Raw genomic sequence first — 19,832 nt, 5'->3', positions numbered from 1 at the left:
TTTCTTACACAGAGAGTGGCAAGAGTCTGGAACATGCTGCCAAGGTGGTTGTGACGGCTGATATGATAGGGCATTTAAGAGACTTTGATGGGTACATAAATATGCAGGGAATGGACCAAGGGCATACAGAAGGGATTAGTTTAATTTGCTGTCATGTTCAGCACAACAGAGGGCCGAAGGGCCTGTTTCTGTGCTGTACTGTTCTATGTTCTATGTTCGATTGCTGATGAAGGGCTTATTCCTGAAATGTCGATTCTCCTTCTTCTTGGATACTGCCTGGCCTGCTGTGCTTGTCCAGCACACACTCTCAACTACATATCCAGCATCTGCAGTCCTCACTTTCTCCTACATATTAAGTGCCAAGCACAGATACCTGTGGTGTTTTCTTATTGAATGTTTATATTGCTCAATTTATGACGTAAATCAAAACAAAATCAGGTGATAGTTTAATTCCTTTCAGAAGAATCATATTTCAGTTTCATCCTGGCAAAAGAATCAGGTATTCAGTTCAGGAGCAAAAACAGAAATTTGCTGTAAAAGCTCAGCAGGTCTGGCAGCATCTGTGATTAAAAATCAGAGTTAACGTTTCGGGACCTGAAACATTAGGATCTGTGAAGAGAAATCCGAGTTGCCAGACCTGCTCAGCCTTTCTAGCAATTTCTGTTTTTGTTTCTGATTTATAGCATCCTCAGTTCTTTTGGTTTTTATTCTGCTCAGGAGAATATTTTGACTCTAGCAGAAAAGCAGGTTAGCTTATGAAGTCTCCCAAGTTGTGAGAGTTTGTACAAATGGTTTCAAGTTATCAGAACTGAAAGGGAAAGCATGATAGAAACATTACAGCCCAAAAAGACTCTACTTAACATATTGTGTCTGCACTAGCTGAATAAACTAACTACCCATTCTATTCCTACTCAGCAGCACGCTATCCATAGTCTTGCTTGTTACAGTGCTTCAAGTGCAGATCCACGTTCCTTTTCAGTGAATTGACGGTTTCCATCTCAACCACCAAGCTAGCAGTGAGTTCACCTTCTGAAAAATGTTTCTCCTCATCACTCCTCTAATCCTTCTACCAAGCATCTTAAATGTGTGCCACCTGGTAATTGACCTCTTCACGAGGTGTGAAAACAACTTGCTGTCCGCTCTATCCAAGCTCATTATTTTGTAATAAAGTTGCCTGGCAGCCTCCTCCATTGTAAGGAAATAACCTCAGTCTACCCAATCTTTCCTCATAACTGCAATTTCCAAGGCCTGGCAACATAAGACAAGATAAAGGAGCGGAAATTGGGTAACTGACTCTGTTCTGACATTTGATCATGACCAATAAACTCTATAGAGTATCCAGAGTCTTCAACCATTCCTCATATGCCAAGTCCTTCATCCCTGGAATACCAGTGAACCTCCTCTCAACCAGCTGCAAGGCCAGCATGTCCTTCCTTAGATAAGGGGCCCATTCTTGTAAATCCCTTCTGTACTCTTTGTAGAGCAGAACTGTATTTTGAAATCTAGCTGTGACATAAGCAGTATCTTGTACAATTCCAGAATGCTCTTGCTCATTTTGTTTATTTAATATTTCACACTCCTACTGAATCAGAACGTCAATATCGTCATTTAACTTAGTGAAATCAGAGGCAAAATATTCACTGAACCCTGCTCAGATCTTTTGCATTGTACAAATTACATTGAGGTGACTAAGTGTTTGGATGAGGGGCAGTTGATGCAGTTCATATGCATTTCAGTAAAGTCTTTGATAAAGTCCTGCAAGAAAAGTGATGTGCTCATGGGATCCAGGTAATTTGGCAAGTTGGATCCAAAATTGGCTTAGTGACAGGAAGCAGAGGGTGGTGGTAGAAGGCTGTTTCAGAATCTGGGGCATTGGGTCTAGTTGCATACCATGAAGGTCAGTGCTGCATTCCTTATTGTTAATGATATTCATAAATGATATGGATGAGAATGTTAGTGGGAGATGTTAAGTAAGTTGGGAGATGGCAAAAATATTGGCAGAGGTGTTGACAGTGAGGAGGAAGGTTTCAGAAGGGTATAAATGGCTTGGGAGAAAGTGAGGACTGTCGATGCTAGATTGGTCAGGTAAGTGGATTGGTCAGATAGGAAGATCAATAGCAGATGGAATTTAACCCTGATAAATGTTAAGTGATGCACTTTTGATAAAGGCACTAGATAGGCAAGTACTCAATGAATGGAAAAACCTCACAATCTTTCAAAAAGATGAGCATTTGGAATGTCTCCTTTCATGCGTGCTAATTATTTTCTCCAGTTTATTTCTCATTTTACTACTGTATAATTTTTTCAGTAAAATGCTCTATTTTAAATATGTTACTTTTCACTTGTTTTCTGATACATTGGGAGCCAGATGTTCTTGAGGTGTGAAATACACTAAGGATTAAATAGAAGCTCCGATTAAATTTAAAAAAATAGAATGAATGCTTCCAAGGATTGTTTTTTCATTTCATTAAACTGTAGAAAGTTAAATGCAAACCTGATCCTAGTCTTCATGAATACATAAACATTTCAGATTTTTGTATATGATATTGAAAATAGTGTAAATTGGTCCATTGCGACTGAAAGATATTGCCAGTGATATATATTTAGCAATTCATTTTTAAGTGTGTTGTATATAGAAGGGAGTTAATTTGTTAGTTTTCATATACAGTATTTTACTTTCCACTTGTTGTTGATTGTTTCATGTTGCCTGTTTTACCTTTACAATGTCTCTCTTATTGGAGATGAATAGTAATTATGTTGATTTAGAAGCATAGTTTGAAATTTAACCAATAAAGCTATTTATAATCTTACATTAGCATTTCCTTGTTGCACTGATAAGAATCTAAGATCAGTTGAAGATTAAGAATTCTTATCACTAGTTATTATTTGTATAGCCAATATTTTGAAATAAAAGAAAGATTTAACAATTAAAGAAAGGAAACAACATTTATTCACACTTAGCTAAGTTCATTTTTGGAATTTATGGAAATTATTTTAAATTGTTCAATTTCTGATGTTTCATAATGGAAACAAAATTGTTTTATTTCTAGGAAAGCATACGGAGACACTACTCCCTGAATCTTATTTCTTCAATCTTCTTGAATGAAAGTGGCTTTGCTACTTTTGGAATCAACCAGTTCTCCGATATCCCACCTCAAGTATTTAGAGGTAATATAATATTTCTTGACATGCATATTGATACTTAAAGCCTACAATTCTTGGGTGCAATGTACTAAATTTTGAATAATTAGCATTAAGTATGTTTGTTATGCATTTTGGTTAACAGAATTTTGAAACAATTTTAAATTCAAATGCTGGAACATCGTTGGATATATTTCTCAGAGTACATTGTGTGTTGTGATCGGTACATTGTTCAATGCACAGATTGTAGTGAAGTAGTGAGTTATGTGGAACTCTGGAGACTTCTGTATACATGTAGATGAACATGTAGTTCCTAAATCATATTGGAATGATATAACAATGTAACCAGTTGTAAAAAAAATTAAAAATTTAAAAAATCAGTTCTTGTAATGTGGAGGTGCTGATGTTGGACTGGGGTGTACAAAGTTAAAAATCACACAACACCAGGTTATAATCCAATAAGTGTATTTGGAAGCACTAACTTTCGGAGCACTGCTCCTTCATCAGGTGGTTGTGGAGTATAAGATCGTAAGACACAGAATTTATAGCAAAAGTCTACAGTGTGATGTAACTGAAATGATATATTGAAAAAGACCTGGATTGTTTGTTAAGTCTCACATCTTTTAGAATGACCATGTCGGTTTCAGTTCTTTCAGATGTAAATCCCAGAACTGCTTTTTAAAAGTTTCGAGTGAACTTTAACAATAGGTGCCATGTCATCTCAGATAATGCATCTCAGATAGTGCCCTGTGTGAGGCTGTCTGTGCTCCAATGTTCAGATTGATTCTAATCTAAAAAAGGGATTTACAGAATCTTACATGGATATAAGCAGTTTTTGATCAAAGTAAAATGCAATTCTGCAAGTACAAGTTCACCTCACAACCTTGTGTGTGTGTTCGTGTGTGTGGGGGGGAGCGGGGTGATATGAGTGTCTATGAGACAGTATGTGTGTGATTGTAAAGGGGTATAAGTTTGAGAAGATGTGTGGGTGTGTATGTGTAAGTATATGAGAAAGAGCTTGTATATGAGAGAGAGTCTGCGTGAGTGTATGGGTCTGTAGGAGTGTGTGTGTGTGAGAGAGAAAGAGAGAGTGTGTATGTGTATAGTGCAGCAGGGTGACATGAACCCAAGGTCCCAGTTGAGGCCATTCCCATTGGTACTGAAATTGGCTATCAGCCTCTGCTCAGACACTTTGCGTTGTTGCCTGTCCTGAAGTCCGTCTTGGTGGATGGTCACCCGAAGGTCCGAAGTCAAATGTCCCGGATCGCTAAAATGTTCTCCGACTTGGAGGGAACACTCCTGTCTATTGATTGTTGTGCGGTGCTCATTCACCCATTGCCGTAGCCTCTGCTTGATCTCACCAATGTGCCATGCTTCAGGGCATCCTTGCCTGCAGCATATGACATAGACAATGTTTGCTGAGTTTGTTTTTATTCATTCATGGGATGAGGATGTTGCAGGCTAGGCCAGCATCCCTAATTGCCCAGAGGGCAGTTAAGAATCAATCACATTGCTGTCACATATAGGCCAGAGCAAGTAAGGGTGGCAGTTTCCTTCCCTGAAGGACATTGGTGAACCAAGTGGGTTTGGACAACCATGAAAGATTTCCTCTTTGGTTTTGACTTTGGTATAGTTGATGAACTGAGGAAATCTAACACCTCTACACTTAATTCTTCCCAAGTCATGAACCTAGATTCTCCCTGAATCATGGTAATTGTCCAAAATGAAACTGGATCCTGAAGTCCCATCACTATTTCCAGCAGACCCTATTTTCACTCGTAGCGGAAAGGGAGGAGAATATATTAACAGTGGGGGAAACACAAAGTCAGTAAGGCATTTTAACTCATTGCTGCAAACAAACAGACTCAAATTTCACTGGAGCATGGGTCAGTGTGGGAGTTGCAGATTCTGAGAACAGATAAAAATGGTGTAAATGTTGCGTTAGGTCTATAGATCTGTTGAGTGATTTAGTTTTCCAGCCTTTTAAGTTTTGGAAAATAAAATTCTCTTCTCGTCTGATATGAAATTGCAGTATCAGTATCTTTTTGTTGACTCAACTTTAATTTATGTGAGAGTATTGGATGCCTGTTTCCACAATCTGTCATTACTACAAAGTGGTCATTTACAGTTCGGTTGACAGCTCCAAGAAATTATTCGAGGATTAGCTATTTTTGTGACATTGTGAATACAAATATTTAAGTGATTATGTAACTAAGGCGATTCAGTTGCAGTGAATCACCTTCAGTGAATGAGTGACATCTTTATATCATGAAGTCTGTTATTGAAATTCAAAACTTAATTTCATCTGACCATGGTTCTCGAGCTCTACCCATGGTGAATACTGAGAGAGTTAGCAAGGAAACTTTGATTATAAAAAGTGAAGGGTGGTGGCAGCTTGGCATGAGTTGATGTTAAGTTTGTGTAGAGGTTAGATTAGGCCATGTTAATGAGTGGAGTTCATGTGTTGTCACTAAATTGGTATAGGAGATATTGGGTTGTGTTGATCGTGGGTGCAGGGGTATGGATTGACATGGTGCATATGAGAGACAATTAGGGCGAGTAGAGGGGCATAGGGAATGGGTGGAAAGGTGAGTGAGAGGCTGTGAGAGGTGAGCCTGAGAGAACCTAATATTTAACAACTCAACTGGGACAATAAGCCTGCTTCAGCACTATGTTGTTCCTGTGACTGTCACCAATTTCTGTCCAGGAATGGCAGGCCTCAATCTTTCTTACACCAACACACCCCTAGCCCCAACCCTGAAATGAGAATCCTCCTATTCAGGGGACTTCTTCGCAAGATGTGTTCCACAAACTATGATATTCCCTTGTGTCTGAAACGAATATCAAGCATAGTCTAGTTTGATTGCAGTGAGTAGGTGAATGTATACTGTATGAAGATGGAGTGTCGGATGACTGAATCATGTCTTGCTTTTAAGCACTCTCTTTTTTTGCTCGAGTGAGTACACAGTGAATCCAGCTAGTTGCAGCTTTGTTGTAGGAGCTAGAACTGACACTGAGATAGACACAACTGTAAGATCTGCCAGCTTTTACTTTGTGTAATCTCAGTGATGTAACCTGTAATGTATACTGATTAAATTGTGAGCTGAGATTCCTCGATTATATACAACCAGACTGAAAATAGAATATATATGAACAGAATTTCAAACAGTCGAGTTCACATTAAAGCTTAATATGCTACTTTACATCCCTGTGTGAACGTTTAGACATAATAAAACCTCCTATTTTAAAATGAATAATTAATTTCATGAAATATAGCAACCAGTAGAATTGGCAGGTCAAAAATCACTGCAAAACTTTTATTGGTGGACATATGATTGAAGCGCTAATGTATAACGATTTGTACAGTTATATGTTCAGTTTGCTCAACATTGGTATGAAACAGGGAGTAAAAAATATTTTCTAATTAAACCTGCAGCAACATATTTGAGTTCAAGATCAGTGCAACTTCCCAAATATATATCAGTTTTTAAGGATACCAAGAGGCCAGCATTGCCACCAAAATTTGACTGGAGAGACAAGAATGTGGTTACACCTGTACAAAATCAACAATCTGTAAGTTCCTTTTTTCCTAAATCGGCTGGAAATATATATAGCTAAGTACTGAAACACTCTGTAACACATAGCATGGCATTATGTATGCTTTGCTCTGAAACAAGTTCTTGGCATTGTGAAGTCATATTGGGGTTGTACAGGATATCAGTGAGGCCTCTTCGCAGCACTATGTCCAGTTCTGGTCGTCCAGTTATTGGAAGATATTACTAAGCTGGAGAGAGTTCAGAGGAGATTTATGAGGAAGTTGCTGGGCACAGAAGGTTTGAGTTCTAAAGAAAGGCTGGATAGACTGAGACTTTTTCAATGGAGTATAGGAGGTTGAGAGGTGACTTTGTATAGATTTATAACATCATGAGAAGTATAGTTAGGGATAATAGGTGTCTTTTTGCTAGAATGGTGGATTTCAAACTGGGGGACACATTTTTAAGGTAAGAGGAGATCAATTTTAAAAAAGACATGGGCATTTTTTTTACACACAGGGTGGTTCGCTTATGGAATGAACTTCTTGAGAAAGTGATCATTGTGGGCACATTTGCAACATTTAAAAGACACTTGGATAAGTACATGAATAAGAATAGTTTGGAGGGATATGGGTCAGGAGCAGGCAAATGGGAGTAGTTAAGTTTGGTTATGTTTGCTATGGACTGGTTGGACCAAAGGGTATGTTTCCATACTGTATGATTCTAATCTTTACATACCGCTGTGTTCTTTGTCATTCCTTTCATTTGCCAGTGTCTTCCTTCAATTTTCAAGCTACCCAATATTGATATTCTCTTTCTTCCCTTCCTCTTTTGCCTTGAAATATTCCCACCTTAACATCTCTTACCAACCTGTTTCCTCTTAAAATGTGCTATGTCCAGAGTCTCTGCTTTTTCCTAATTATGATTTGCCAGTTCTTTGTTCATCCAATCAGTAATTCATTACTTATGATAGTTTTCTGTGAAACTGATCCTTTCCACACTCCTTCATATTTCACAAGGTATTCCTTCCAAAAAATCCATGTCATTCATTCAAGCAAAGCGATACTCCAACTCAAGCTTTTTACAAGCCATTTTTTGAGCTACGTGTTCAATTTTCTAAATATGGTGTCTCCTATTGCTATCCTTGTTCTTATTTCTACATGTAGATTTAATCTTTCCTACTTGAACTCTTGTTTAAAACATTACCCTGCAGATTTTAGAAAGAGGAGCTGAAAGTTCCAGATAAATTCAGCAGGACTGACAGCATCTGTGGAAAGAAAAATAAGTTAACATTTCAAGCCCAATATGATGCTTCATTACCCAGACTAACAAGCAACATCACTAACCTTGTGCGCACCCTCTTTGCAGTCTACTCATTCACTCAGGAAACACCTCGACCTGAACCAATAGTAATAGTTGTTCCACCCACTTCCACCTTTTGTAATGCCTGCCTCTCATTCATTCCAGGAGTAAAACAACCAAGGGCAAAAAGAGTGAAGACTCACCTCTGATCAGTGGAGGATTTTGACTCTGACCACCCTGAGCAGGGCTTAGACTGATGCGTGAGCTTCACTTGATTTACTGTATTGGGATCTCTTCAGCTAAGGCTATTCCCCTTGACCGGACTCAGGCCTGTTGACACCGGTGCTTTGTACCTGAGCTAAATGGCTTGGCAAAATAGTAGTAATGTGAACTGAGTATCTCTGGCTGAGGGGGCAATTCACAAAAAGCAAGGCAGAAACGCTGCAAGCATCCAAGAAAGGTCAGAGTCAGTGAGCACTACACAGCAAGCAAAATGCTTGAGATACTTTTTAAGATATTAGGAGAAAGGTATAGAGGAGACATCAGAGGAGGGTTCTTTATTCAGAGAGTTGTGAATGCATGGAATGCATTGCCAGCTGTGGTGGTGGAAGCAGAGTCATTAGAGACATTTAAGCAACTGCTGGACATGCACATGGACAACAGTGAATTGAGGGTTGTCTAGGTTAGGTTATTTTATTTTACACTAGGATTAATCCTCAGCACAACATCATGGGCCAAAGGGCCTGTTCTGTGCTGTACGTTTCTATGTTCTATGTTCTATACAGCTTGGTCCACTCCATGAGATGGGTGTGTGTCCCTGAGCACAAAGTGACCTTACTACAGTTATTACAATGATTGTTGCTGGAGCAGCCCAAAGTACATTGCTAAAGTGCAGAAGCATTCTTTAAGTAACAAAAGTACAAAGAGAATAAAGAACAGTACAGCAAAGCAACGGGTCCTTCAACCCTCCAAGACTGCACTGACACATGATGCCTTTCTAAACTAAAATCCTTTTGCCTCTTACATGGACTGTACCCTCTATTCCCTGCTATTCGTATATCTGCCCAGATGCCTGTTCAGCATTGCGATTGTATTTGTCTCCACACTTGCTCTGGTAGCGCATTCCAGCCACCACCTTCTGTGAAAGACTTGTCTCTCACATCTCTTTTAAACTTACTCCCTTTTACTTTAAACATACACCCCCTAGTAATTGACATTTCTATTAACCTGGGAAAAAGACTCTGGCTTTCCATTCTATCCATGCATCTCATGATTTTGTAAACTGCTATCACGTCGCCCCTTATCCTTTGATGTTCAAGTGAAAACAAACCAAGTTTGCCCAATCTCTCCTCATAACTAATACCCTCCAAACCAAGCAACTTCCTGGTAAACCATTTTGTACCCTCTCCAAAGCCTCCACATCCTTCTGTTAGTGTGGTGACCAGAACAGTACACAGTTTTCTAAATATGATCTAATTAAAGTTCTCTACAGCTAATATGACTTGCCAATTTTTATACTCCATGCCTTGACAATCTTATCCACTTGTGTTGCACCTTTCAAAGGAATATGAACTTGTACACCTAGCTCCCTCTGTATGTTGATGCTACTAATGGTTCTGCCATTTACTATTTACCTCCTTACACTACATCTTCCAAAATGTATCACCTCACATTTGTCTGGATTAAACTCCATCTGGCATTTCTCCACTCAAGTCTCCAGCCTATCTGTATCCTGCTGTAACCTCTGGCAATCCTCCATACTATCCTAAGCTTTCCCAATCTTATTGTCATCCATAAATTATGCACCTACTCTCTCCTCCAAATCATTTACGAGCAATAGTACCAGTACTGATTCCTGCAGGATACTGCTGGTCACATACCTCCAATAAAAGAAAACCCTCTTCCACCACAACTGTTTGTCTTCTATGACTGTGCCAGTTATAAATCTATCTTGCCGGTTCATTGTAGAACCAATGTGACTTAATCTTTGGATCAGTACACCATAAGGGACCATGTCAAAGGCCTTGCTAAACTCCATATAGATAACATTTACTGCCCTGTTCTCAATCATTTGGCTCACTTCCTCAAAAGTCTCAATCAAGTTTGAGTCATGATCTTTCCCGCATAAAGCCATGTTGCTTACCACTAATAAGACTGTCTTTTTCCAAATGTGAATGGATCCTATCTCTAAGAATCTTCTCCAACTATGTCTGTGCCTTGGATGTAAGGCTCTCTGGTCTGTAATTTCCTGGATTATCCCTGTTGCCCTACTTTAACAAGGAATATAACATGTAAGATGAAGGTTCATGGAGGATCGCACATATCAAATGCCAATGTGTTTAGACGTGGAGATGGCTTTAGACAGTGACCAGTAAGAACATAGGAAAAGAAGCAGGTTATTGAGCCATTTAAAATGACCTTTGCCGATCAAACACTTCAGTGTCTTTTACTCGCTGCATCCTCACAACCCTGCTTTATCACTCACAATTTCTATCTTACACATATTCAAAGACTAAGTTTCCACAGCATTCCAAAAAAAACGTTTCTTCTTTGTGGGCGGCACGGTGGCACAGTGGTTAGCACTGCTGCCTCACAGCGCCTGAGACCCGGGTTCAATTCCCGACTCAGGCGACTGACTGTGTGGAGTTTGCACGTTCTCCCCGTGTCTGCGTGGGTTTCCTCCGGGTGCTCCGGTTTCCTCCCACAGTCCAAAGATGTGCAGGGTCAGGTGAATTGGCCATACTAAATTGCCCGTAGTGCTAGGTAAGGGGTAAATGTAGGGGTATCGATGGGTTTCGCTTCGGCGGGTCAGTGTGGACTTGTTGGACCGAAGGGCCTGTTTCCACACTGTAATGTAATTAATCTAATATAATCTTCTCATTACAGATGTAAATGGTCATCGATCTTGTCAGTATTTTGTAGGTTTCAATGAGATCAGTTCTCATTCTTTGAAACTAGAGAATACAGACTCGTTTTAACTAATATCCTGTTGTTGCACACCCTCCATGGCAATAATATCTTTCCTGAGATAGAGACAACAACTGCACATGTACTCCAGGTGCAATCTAATCAAGCTCTTATGCAACTGAAACAAGCTTTCACCACTCTTGAATTCACTTTTAAAATAATAGCTAATATTCTATTCGCCACTTTGATCTCTTCTGGGAGATTTCTTATAGTTTCTTCTGCGAAAACAGATGCAAAGCAATCATTTAGCTAATCTATCATTTCTCTATTTCCCGTAATAAATTCTTCATGCATTTTAATGTATTTTCCCGATCAACAGACACCCATCCTCCATGGGTTTAATGCTCAGTTGATTTACCTAGTCTGTGTTCAGATTTAAGTTACAGACTGACAAAGATCAGCAGCACTGAAAAAAGGCCCTTTGGATTGTTGAGTCTGTATTGATCAAAGACAATCACCTAACTATTCTAATTCCATTTCCCAGCATTTGGCCATAGCCTTGTGTGCCTTGGCATGGCAACTTCTTCAATGTTATGAGGGTTTCTGCCTCTGCCGCACAAAGATAGTGAGTTCCAGATTCACAACACCCTCTGGATAAAGGAAATTTCCTCACATCTCCTCTAACCCTCCTGTCCTTACCTTGACTCTATGGCCCCAATCATTGATCCTTCCATCAAGGGGAAAAGGTTTTTCCTGCCTAATGTGTCTGTGCACCTCATTTTCTAGATCTCAATCATGTCCCTCTTCCATTTCCTCTGTTCCAAGGAAAACAACTCCAATCTCTCTTCATAATTAATACTGTCCAGACCAGACAACATTCTGGGAAATCTCTTCTGCACTCTCTCCAGAGCATTTACTGTAATGTGGATTCCAGAACTGCACACAAACCTTTCCCTGTGGCCTAACCAACTGTTCCATATGCCTTAACCACCTTATCTACCTGTCCTGCTACCTTTATGGTCTCCCTGATCCTTGGTGCTTCCCACGGTCTGACCTTTCATTGTGTATTTCCTTGCTTTGTTAGTCCTGTCCAAAAACATCATCCTCTGCTTCCTGACACTCAGCCAATTTGCCAAAATTTATTGCATCACATGGGCTCTTACCTTTGTTATGATTCTTCAGTGCAGAGCCTTATAAAAAGCCTTGCTGAAGTTTAAGCAGACTATATCAAAGTTATTGCCCTCATCTACACACCCGGTTACCTCTTTGAAAAATTCCATCAAGTTGGCGAGACATTACTGCTGCTTAACAAAACCATGCTAACTGTTCATGCTTTCTTTAGGTTCCTCACCCAGAGATGAAACTGATTTGGCCCTTAATTTCCTGCTTTACATCTTGCTCCTTTCTTGGCTAATGGTGCCATTTTGGCTGTCCTCCAGACCTCTGGCATCTTTCCTGTGGCCAGAGGGGAATTGAACATTTTTGCAAGCACCCCTGTTATTTTCTCCCTTGCTTCATTCAACAGGCTGGGGTTCATTTCATCCGGCTCTAAAAACATTTCTACTTTTAAGCCACTCAGAACCTCCTCTCTATCTGTGCTAGCATCTTTAACTACACAGTCCTTCTCCTTGATTTCTATACACATACTGTCCATCTCACAAACGAATAACCACTGTGCCACCGTGCCGCCCACATCCGGCTCTAAAAATGTTTCTACTTTTAAGTCTGGGAGGCCACTCAGAACCTCCTCTCTATCTGTGCTAGCATCTTTAACTACACAGTCCTTCTCCTTGATTTCTATACACATACTGTCCATCTCACAAACGAACACTGGCACCCAAGTCCTAATTTAGAACCCTACCTACACCCCCTGGTTTCACACACAAATTACTACTGTGGTCCTTAATGGGCCTTACTCTTCCCATTGTAATCCTTAATGTTCTTATGAAATAACTTAGGATTTTACTTTATTTTAACCTGCCATTATTCTTTCCTTCCCCTTTTTTTGCTGTACTAATTTCCTTTGTCATATTGTGGCTGTACTGGACACTGGTTAGGCCACTTTGGGAATATTGTGTGCAATTCTGGTCTCCCTCCTATCAGAAGGATGCTGTGAAATTTGAAAGGGGTTCAGAAAAGATTTACAAGGATGTTGCCAGGGTTGGAAGGTTTGAGCTATAGGCAGAGGCTAAACAGGCTGGGGCTGTTTTTCCTCCAGGCTGAGGGGTGACCTTATAGAGGTTTATAAAATCATGAGGGGCATGTAAAGGGTAGATAGACAAGGTAAGTAGACACACTTTGCTGGATGGCAAGGTGGTCCTGAAGTGTCTATTACTGGAGGTACTGGGTGCACATAGCCTCCTCCAAATAAGGAGGTGAGGCGGCTCTGTGTCTAGTACAGACCTCGATATTTCTGATTGTCCTGAGGACGACATTCCATGGTCCCATTCAGACCCAAATTCCAGTTTGCGTTGTAGGGTCTGCAGCTGCCAGGTTTGTTTGCAAACTGTCTGTGGGCAGTTACAGCCTGTCTGGATTCTGTAACCTGTGGGTTGACATAGTCACTTTAATCAAGACTGGCTTCATTTCCGAGCATGCTTTAGTCCTTGTCCACCTTATCAAATGCATCATAAATGTATCACTTTGAGTGGCCTGTTGGGCAACATTCTCTCTTGATCCTCAATGCGAAGTGTGATGGATCACATAATAAAAGACCAATTTCTTGTGTGGTGAGTACACAATCATCGAGATTAAGCATTTAAACCACTATACTGTTACAGGTAGCATATGAGAATCACACAAACATGAGCTACAGGGAGACACTGAACAGGCTGGGGCTGTTTTCCCTGGAGCATCGGAGGCTAAGGGGTGATCTTATAGAGGTTTACAAAATTATGAGGGGCATGGATAGGATAAATAGACAAAGTCTTTTCCCAGGGGGTCGGGGAGTCCAGAACTAGAGGGCATAGGTTTAGGGTGAGAAGGGGAAAAATATAAAAGAGACCTAAGGGGCAACTTTTTCACGCAGAGGGTGGTACGTATATGGAATGCCAGAGGAAGTGGTGGAGGCTGGTACAATTGCAACATTTAAAAGGCATTTGAATGGGTATATGAATAGGAAAGGTTTGGAGGGATATGGGCTGGCAGGTGGGACTAGATTGGGTTGGGATATCTGGTCGGCATGGACGGGTTGGACCGAAGTGTCTGTTTCCGTGCTGTACATCTCTATGACTCTATATGAGCTAATACAAAATTCAATGCAAATTCAAACCGAAACAAATGTTATCAGCCATAAGAAAAAGATTCGTAATGAAAATTTCTGTAACAAAAAGTTGAAAATTGAACAAGCATTATAAAACCAGGGAATATTTTATACATTCGATAAATAGCCGAATATAACAAATAATTCATAATGAGAAATGGAAAAATCAAACAAATGTTATAAAATCACAAAAAAATTCATTTAAAACAATTGAGCAAACGTTAGAATATTTTATACCCAATGGTAATTAAGATTCACTCGGCCTAGTCACATATTTACAATGTTTCAATGAGCTTGGGGAGACCGTACGTCTGAGTGAGGTTTCTAGACCTATGGCCTGGTCTGTTTGGTGTCTCATGGGTGTTGTTCCCGGTGACAACTATGATCCAGATGATTAATCCCTGGTTAATCCCAACCAGCGCACATAGAAATAAGCGTTGGAAGATGTGTGAGGTGCATATGAATATGGACCATCAGAAACAGTTGCACCTTGCCTTGGGTGGTTGTCAGGAGCCATTTCATCATCTGGATTAGTGACTGAGTGCATGTGTCAAATAGGCACCAAATAGAGAGTCATCATTATGATCTGAATCCTCTGTCTCTGGGGACAAGGCCATATTCAATCCTCCTGGTTCCCATGTTTGTGTCTGGTCATTCCCTCTAGTAATGACATCCAGAATTACCATTTGACAATCTGACTTGGTCTGTTCTTCCATCATTCGTACTAGCTTTTTTGGAGGGTCATGTTTCCACGGGGCAGGTACATCATCTGGGTTGTGCATTATAGTGAGTCGGGGATGTTCGATGTGCCTGTGTGAGAGGGGGTTATTGGGAAGTCGTGACATGTCCAGCCTGTCTGGAAGGTATGGTATGTCCGTGTTGTTTTTAATCTTTGTGGGACTTGGGCGTCACTGGCTGGGCCAGCATTGATAGGCCATCCCTATTTGCCCTTGAGAAGGTGGTGGTGAGCTGCCTTCTTGATTTGCTGCAGTCCACTTGCTGTGGGTTGACCCACAATGCCGATAAGGAAGGAATTTCAGGACTTTGACCTAACGACTCTGAAAGAATGGCGGTATATTTCCAAGTCAGGATGGAGGGGAACTTGCAGGTGGTGGTGTTCCCAAGTACCTGCTGCCCTTGTCCTTCTAGATGGAAGTGGTCATGGGTTTGGAAGGTGTTGACTAAGGATCTTTGGTGAATTTCTGCAGTACATCTTGTAAATAGTATACACTGCTGCTACTGAGCGCCAGTGGTAGAGGGATTGAATGTTTGTAGATGTGGTGCCAATCAAGAGGGTTGCTTTGTCCTGGATGGTGTTGTTGAGTGTTGTTGGAGCTGCACTCATCCAGGGGAGTATTCCATTATACTCCTGACTTGTGCCTTGCAGATGGTGAACAGGCTTTGGGGTGTCAGGTGGCAAGTTACTCACCACAGTATCCCTAATCTCTGACCTGCTCTTGTAGCCACTGTATTTATGTGGTGAGTCCAGTTGAGTTTTTGGTCAATGATAAACCCAAGGATGTTGACAGTGGGGGATTCAGTAATGGTAATACCAATGAAGGTCAAGCTCCCTCTTATTGGTTAAGTGGTTAAGCTCCCTCTTATTGGCGATGGTCATTGTCTGACATTTGTGTGGTGCGAATGTTAGACCAAGCCTGGATATTAGATTAGATTACTTACAGTGTGGAAACAGGCCCTTCGGCCCAACAAGTCCACACCGACCCTCCGAAGAGCAACCCACCCAGACCCACTCCCCGACATTTATCCCTTCACCTAACACTACGGGCAATTTAGCATGGCCAATTCACTTGACCTGCACATCTTTGGACTATGGGAGGAAACCGGAGCACCCGGAGGAAACCCACACAGACACGGGGAGAATGTGCAAACTCCACACAGACAGTTGCCTGAGGTGGGAATTGAACCTGGATCTCTGGCGCTGTGAGGCAGCAGTGCTAACCATTGTGCCACCGTGCTGCCCATATTGTCCAGATCTTGTTGCATTTGAGCATGGATTGTTTCAGTATCTGAGGAGTCACGAATGGTGCTAAACATTATGTAGTCATCAGCAAATATCCCACTTCTGGTTTATTAGATTAGATTAGATTACTTAGTGTGGAAGCAGGCCCTTCGGCCAAACAAGTCCACACCAACCTGCCGAAGCGCTACCACCCATTCCTCTACATTTACCCCTCTACCTAACACTACGGGCAATTTAGCATGGCCAATTCACCTGGCCTGCACATCTTTGGACTGTGGGATGAAACCGGAGCACCCGGAGGAAACCCACGCAGACACTGGGAGAATGTGCAAACTCCACACAGTCAATCGCCTGAGTCAGGAATTGAACCCGGGTCTCTGACGCTGTGAGGCAGCAGTGCTAACCACTGTGCCACCGTGCCGCCCATGACTTATGACAGAGGGAAGGTCGTTGATAAAGCAGCTGAAGATTCTTGGGTCTAGGGCATTACCCTGAGGGACTCCTGCAGAGATGTCCTGGAGCTGAGATGACTGACCCTCCATAACCTCAACCATCTTCCTTTGTGCCAGGTATGACTCTAACCAGTGGAGTTAGTTGGCAGTGAGCCATTCCAATCTATAGAGAGTGTCCTATTTAGTCATTTAAAGTATTTGGGGCGTCCATTGGGCGTGGAAACTGCTGTCGGTGGCAGTGAAGGAAGTATATCATTTTTGTCAAGGGGACACTCTGAGGATGTGTCATGGAGTTTCTTATTTGTCTTATTGGTCTTTCATGTTCTCGAACAGTGTCATCCACCATACGTACATTAGGGTGATGAGAGTGGCTGTGTTGATCATTAAATCTCAAGGTGTTTAGGGTTGTGCAGGTACCTCCAGTAACCCAAAGAAATTCTACAGGGCGGTCTCCTACCTTGCCATTGACTAGTGATCTACCTGCACTATCCAACTTTGTGTCGCAGACTCACAATGGGGAGGCAGAAGCCTGACACTGTCATGTTGAAGCCTCGTAGGTTGGCAGTGAGGGTTATATGAGTTGACAAGTGTCCATGGCATGGATTAGAGCCTGCCAAGTAGAGTTTTCTAATGGGAGTTGATGACTCCCTCTATCACCTGTGGGTCCCGCTGCAGTCAGTGGTCCCTGTGGCTGTGAGTGCGATTGTGCATGGGCTGAACATTCTTGTAGGAGAAAGTGAGGTCTGCAGATGCTGGTGATCAGAGCTGAAAATGTGTTGCTGGAGAAGCGCAGCAGGTCAGGCAGCATCCGGAACAGGAGAATCGACGTTTTGGGCATAAGCCCTTATTTATCCTGTGCACCCGCAGTGGTAACACCGCGCTGGCTGCCAAGTGTTCCCTTGCTGTGTGCCTCTATCTCTCCCTGTAGCTGTGTAAGGTGGAGCTGGATTCCTTGGGTAAGAGTTGCCCTCTCTTTCTTCATTCTTGCACACCGGACCCTGATTGGTGTTTTGGAAAGGAAGTATGTTCCCTCCTTTCTCTATCTTGCTTTTATTCAATTCATGGGCTTTTCTCTCACACCCAGGACATTCTCCTCAGCACCTATGCCTCATTGTGGCTTGGCTCTATGGGATCAAAATTCATACAGACCTTCCTGCTCTCCTCAGTGTCATGGGAAACTAGAGTCCTAGCCCACTTGGCTGAGTCAGCCTCAGATAACTGACCTCTGTCTAAGTCTCTGTAAACTCCTGTAAAGCGTATCCATAAGCAACTGGCAAAGGCATTTGGGTGTTCCCCTTCTTTTGCCTGCACTTACTCAAGTTATCAAAGCGGTCCCCTTTATTATAACCGATCACTGTTAGGATTGCCTTTTTCATGTTGGCAAGGGTTCTGTCCCCTCCATTTAGTGGGGCTGTGATCGTGGACTGTACTGACTGGCTTAAACACATACCAATCCCTTTCATCTCTGTCTCGTCCAGCCCGTGTAAGACTTTCTGCTGCCAGACCCTCTCAAAGAACCTAAACAGATCAACTGATGATTCAGATTTGGAAGATGTTTTTGTGGTTTCTGCTAACTGTACCGCTGTAAATGGGATGGTATATGTGATTGCGAGGGCTTCAGTGTCCAAACCCATCTCTCAGTTGTTATCGGGTTAATTTCGACTGGGGTTGTCCCCATGGCCGCTGAAGGAGTTGACTGCTCTGGAAAGGGTGGGGGTGGACCCCACTTCCTCATGCTCCTGGCATATCGCTGGGCATCTTCCCTGAGCTCATCCCAATATATCCCTTGTTCTTCTCCATCCTCCCTAACCTTTCCTTATGTGCATATTATTCCATTTCGAATCGAGAGCTGTGCTGTTGATACCCTGCGGGCACTTGATATGGTCTGCAACTGCCTGTCTCTTTTCTCTGTCTGCTTGGTGTAATACTTTGACTGCTGCCTGCAAATCTAAACATTTATTTTTCAGTTGCCTTGTTTCCTTCTCAGTGACCTTTCTCTAACACTACGTGATGAGTGTCCTGACATGCCTGTTCACTTTGGGATTGGAATTGCTCCACGTGGAGCAGGTTTGCCTGATTCCTCTGGCCCTGAGCTGTGTTTTTCAGCTTTAATTCTTTGATCTCCCTTTTTGCATGCTCTAGATTTAGATTAGATTACTTACAGTGTGGAAACAGGCCCTTTCGGCCCAACAAGTCCACACCGACCCGCCGAAGCGCAACCCACCCATACCCCTACATTTACCCCTTACCTAACACTACGGGCAATTTAGCAGTGACAATTCACCTGACCCTGCACATCTTTGGGAGGAAACCGGAGCACCCGGAGGAAACCCACGCAGACACAGGGAGAACGTGCAAACTCAGTTGCCTGAGGCGGGAATTGAACCCGGGTCTCTGGCGCTGTGAGGCAGCAGTGCTAACCACTGTGCCACCATGCCGCCCATTCATTATGGATGGTTTTTAACTCCTGCTCTGTTCGTAGTAATTGCCCTAAACAGCACATTATCATCGTAATCTTCTCAAGTTTGGAAGCCCACTTCCCTTGAGTTTTTGTAAGATCATCCCAATACTTCTAGTCTTGGAATCTTAGTCCGATTTTATCATTACAACAAAATTCTGCCCATATGGGTCACTGAATAGGCTGTTTGATTTCCTTAGAGCAGAGGAGGCTGAGGTGGTGTCTGATTTGCGTTACACAAAGTTATGAGGTATAGATAGCGTAGATCGTAAGAATCTTTTCCACATGGCAGATATGTCTAAGACCAAAATAAGCTGAGGCTATTTTCCCTGGAGCTGCGGAGTGACATTATGGAAGTTTATAAATCAGGAGCAGCATGGATAGGATGGACAGCCAAGAGAAGTCCACAGGGAAGTCCAAAACTAGAGGGCATAGGTTTAAGGTGAAAGATTTAAAAGGGACCTAAAGAGCAACTTTTTCACGCAGAGAGTGGTGCATGCATGGAGTGAGTTGGCAGAGGAAGTGTTGGAGGCTAGGACAATTACAACATTTAAAAGGCATCCAGATGGGATGATATGAATAGGAAGGGCTCAGGCAGATCTGGGCCAAATGCTGGCAAATGAGACTTGATTAATTTAGGATATCTGGTCAATATGGACGAGTTGGAGGGAAGGGTCTGTTTCTGTGCTGTACTTCACCAGAGGGCAAAGTTGAAGGTGAGGAATAAGTGATTCAGTGGACATGTGAGGAAAAAGAAAATTCATCTAGATGGTGGTAGAAATATGTATTATGCTGC

At 42.0% G+C, this 19,832-nt stretch overlaps 1 protein-coding gene across 2 annotated transcripts in view; it reads left to right on the top strand.

Moving 5' to 3' along the window:
- ctso (cathepsin O) overlaps positions 1 to 19,832 on the top strand; it is a 72,063-nt gene that overhangs the window by 12,579 nt on the left and 39,652 nt on the right. For both annotated transcript variants that reach the window (XM_043708810.1, XM_043708809.1), the window contains exons 2-3: positions 3,051 to 3,168; positions 6,578 to 6,714. In XM_043708810.1, coding sequence (XP_043564745.1) covers positions 3,051 to 3,168; positions 6,578 to 6,714 — 255 coding nt within the window. The remainder of the gene's footprint in view (positions 1 to 3,050; positions 3,169 to 6,577; positions 6,715 to 19,832) is intronic.

The sequence above is a fragment of the Chiloscyllium plagiosum genome, chromosome 19 (genome assembly GCF_004010195.1).
Source record: "Chiloscyllium plagiosum isolate BGI_BamShark_2017 chromosome 19, ASM401019v2, whole genome shotgun sequence".
Lineage (NCBI taxonomy): Eukaryota > Metazoa > Chordata > Chondrichthyes > Orectolobiformes > Hemiscylliidae > Chiloscyllium > Chiloscyllium plagiosum.
This window is presented reverse-complemented; position numbering and strand designations above follow the sequence as displayed.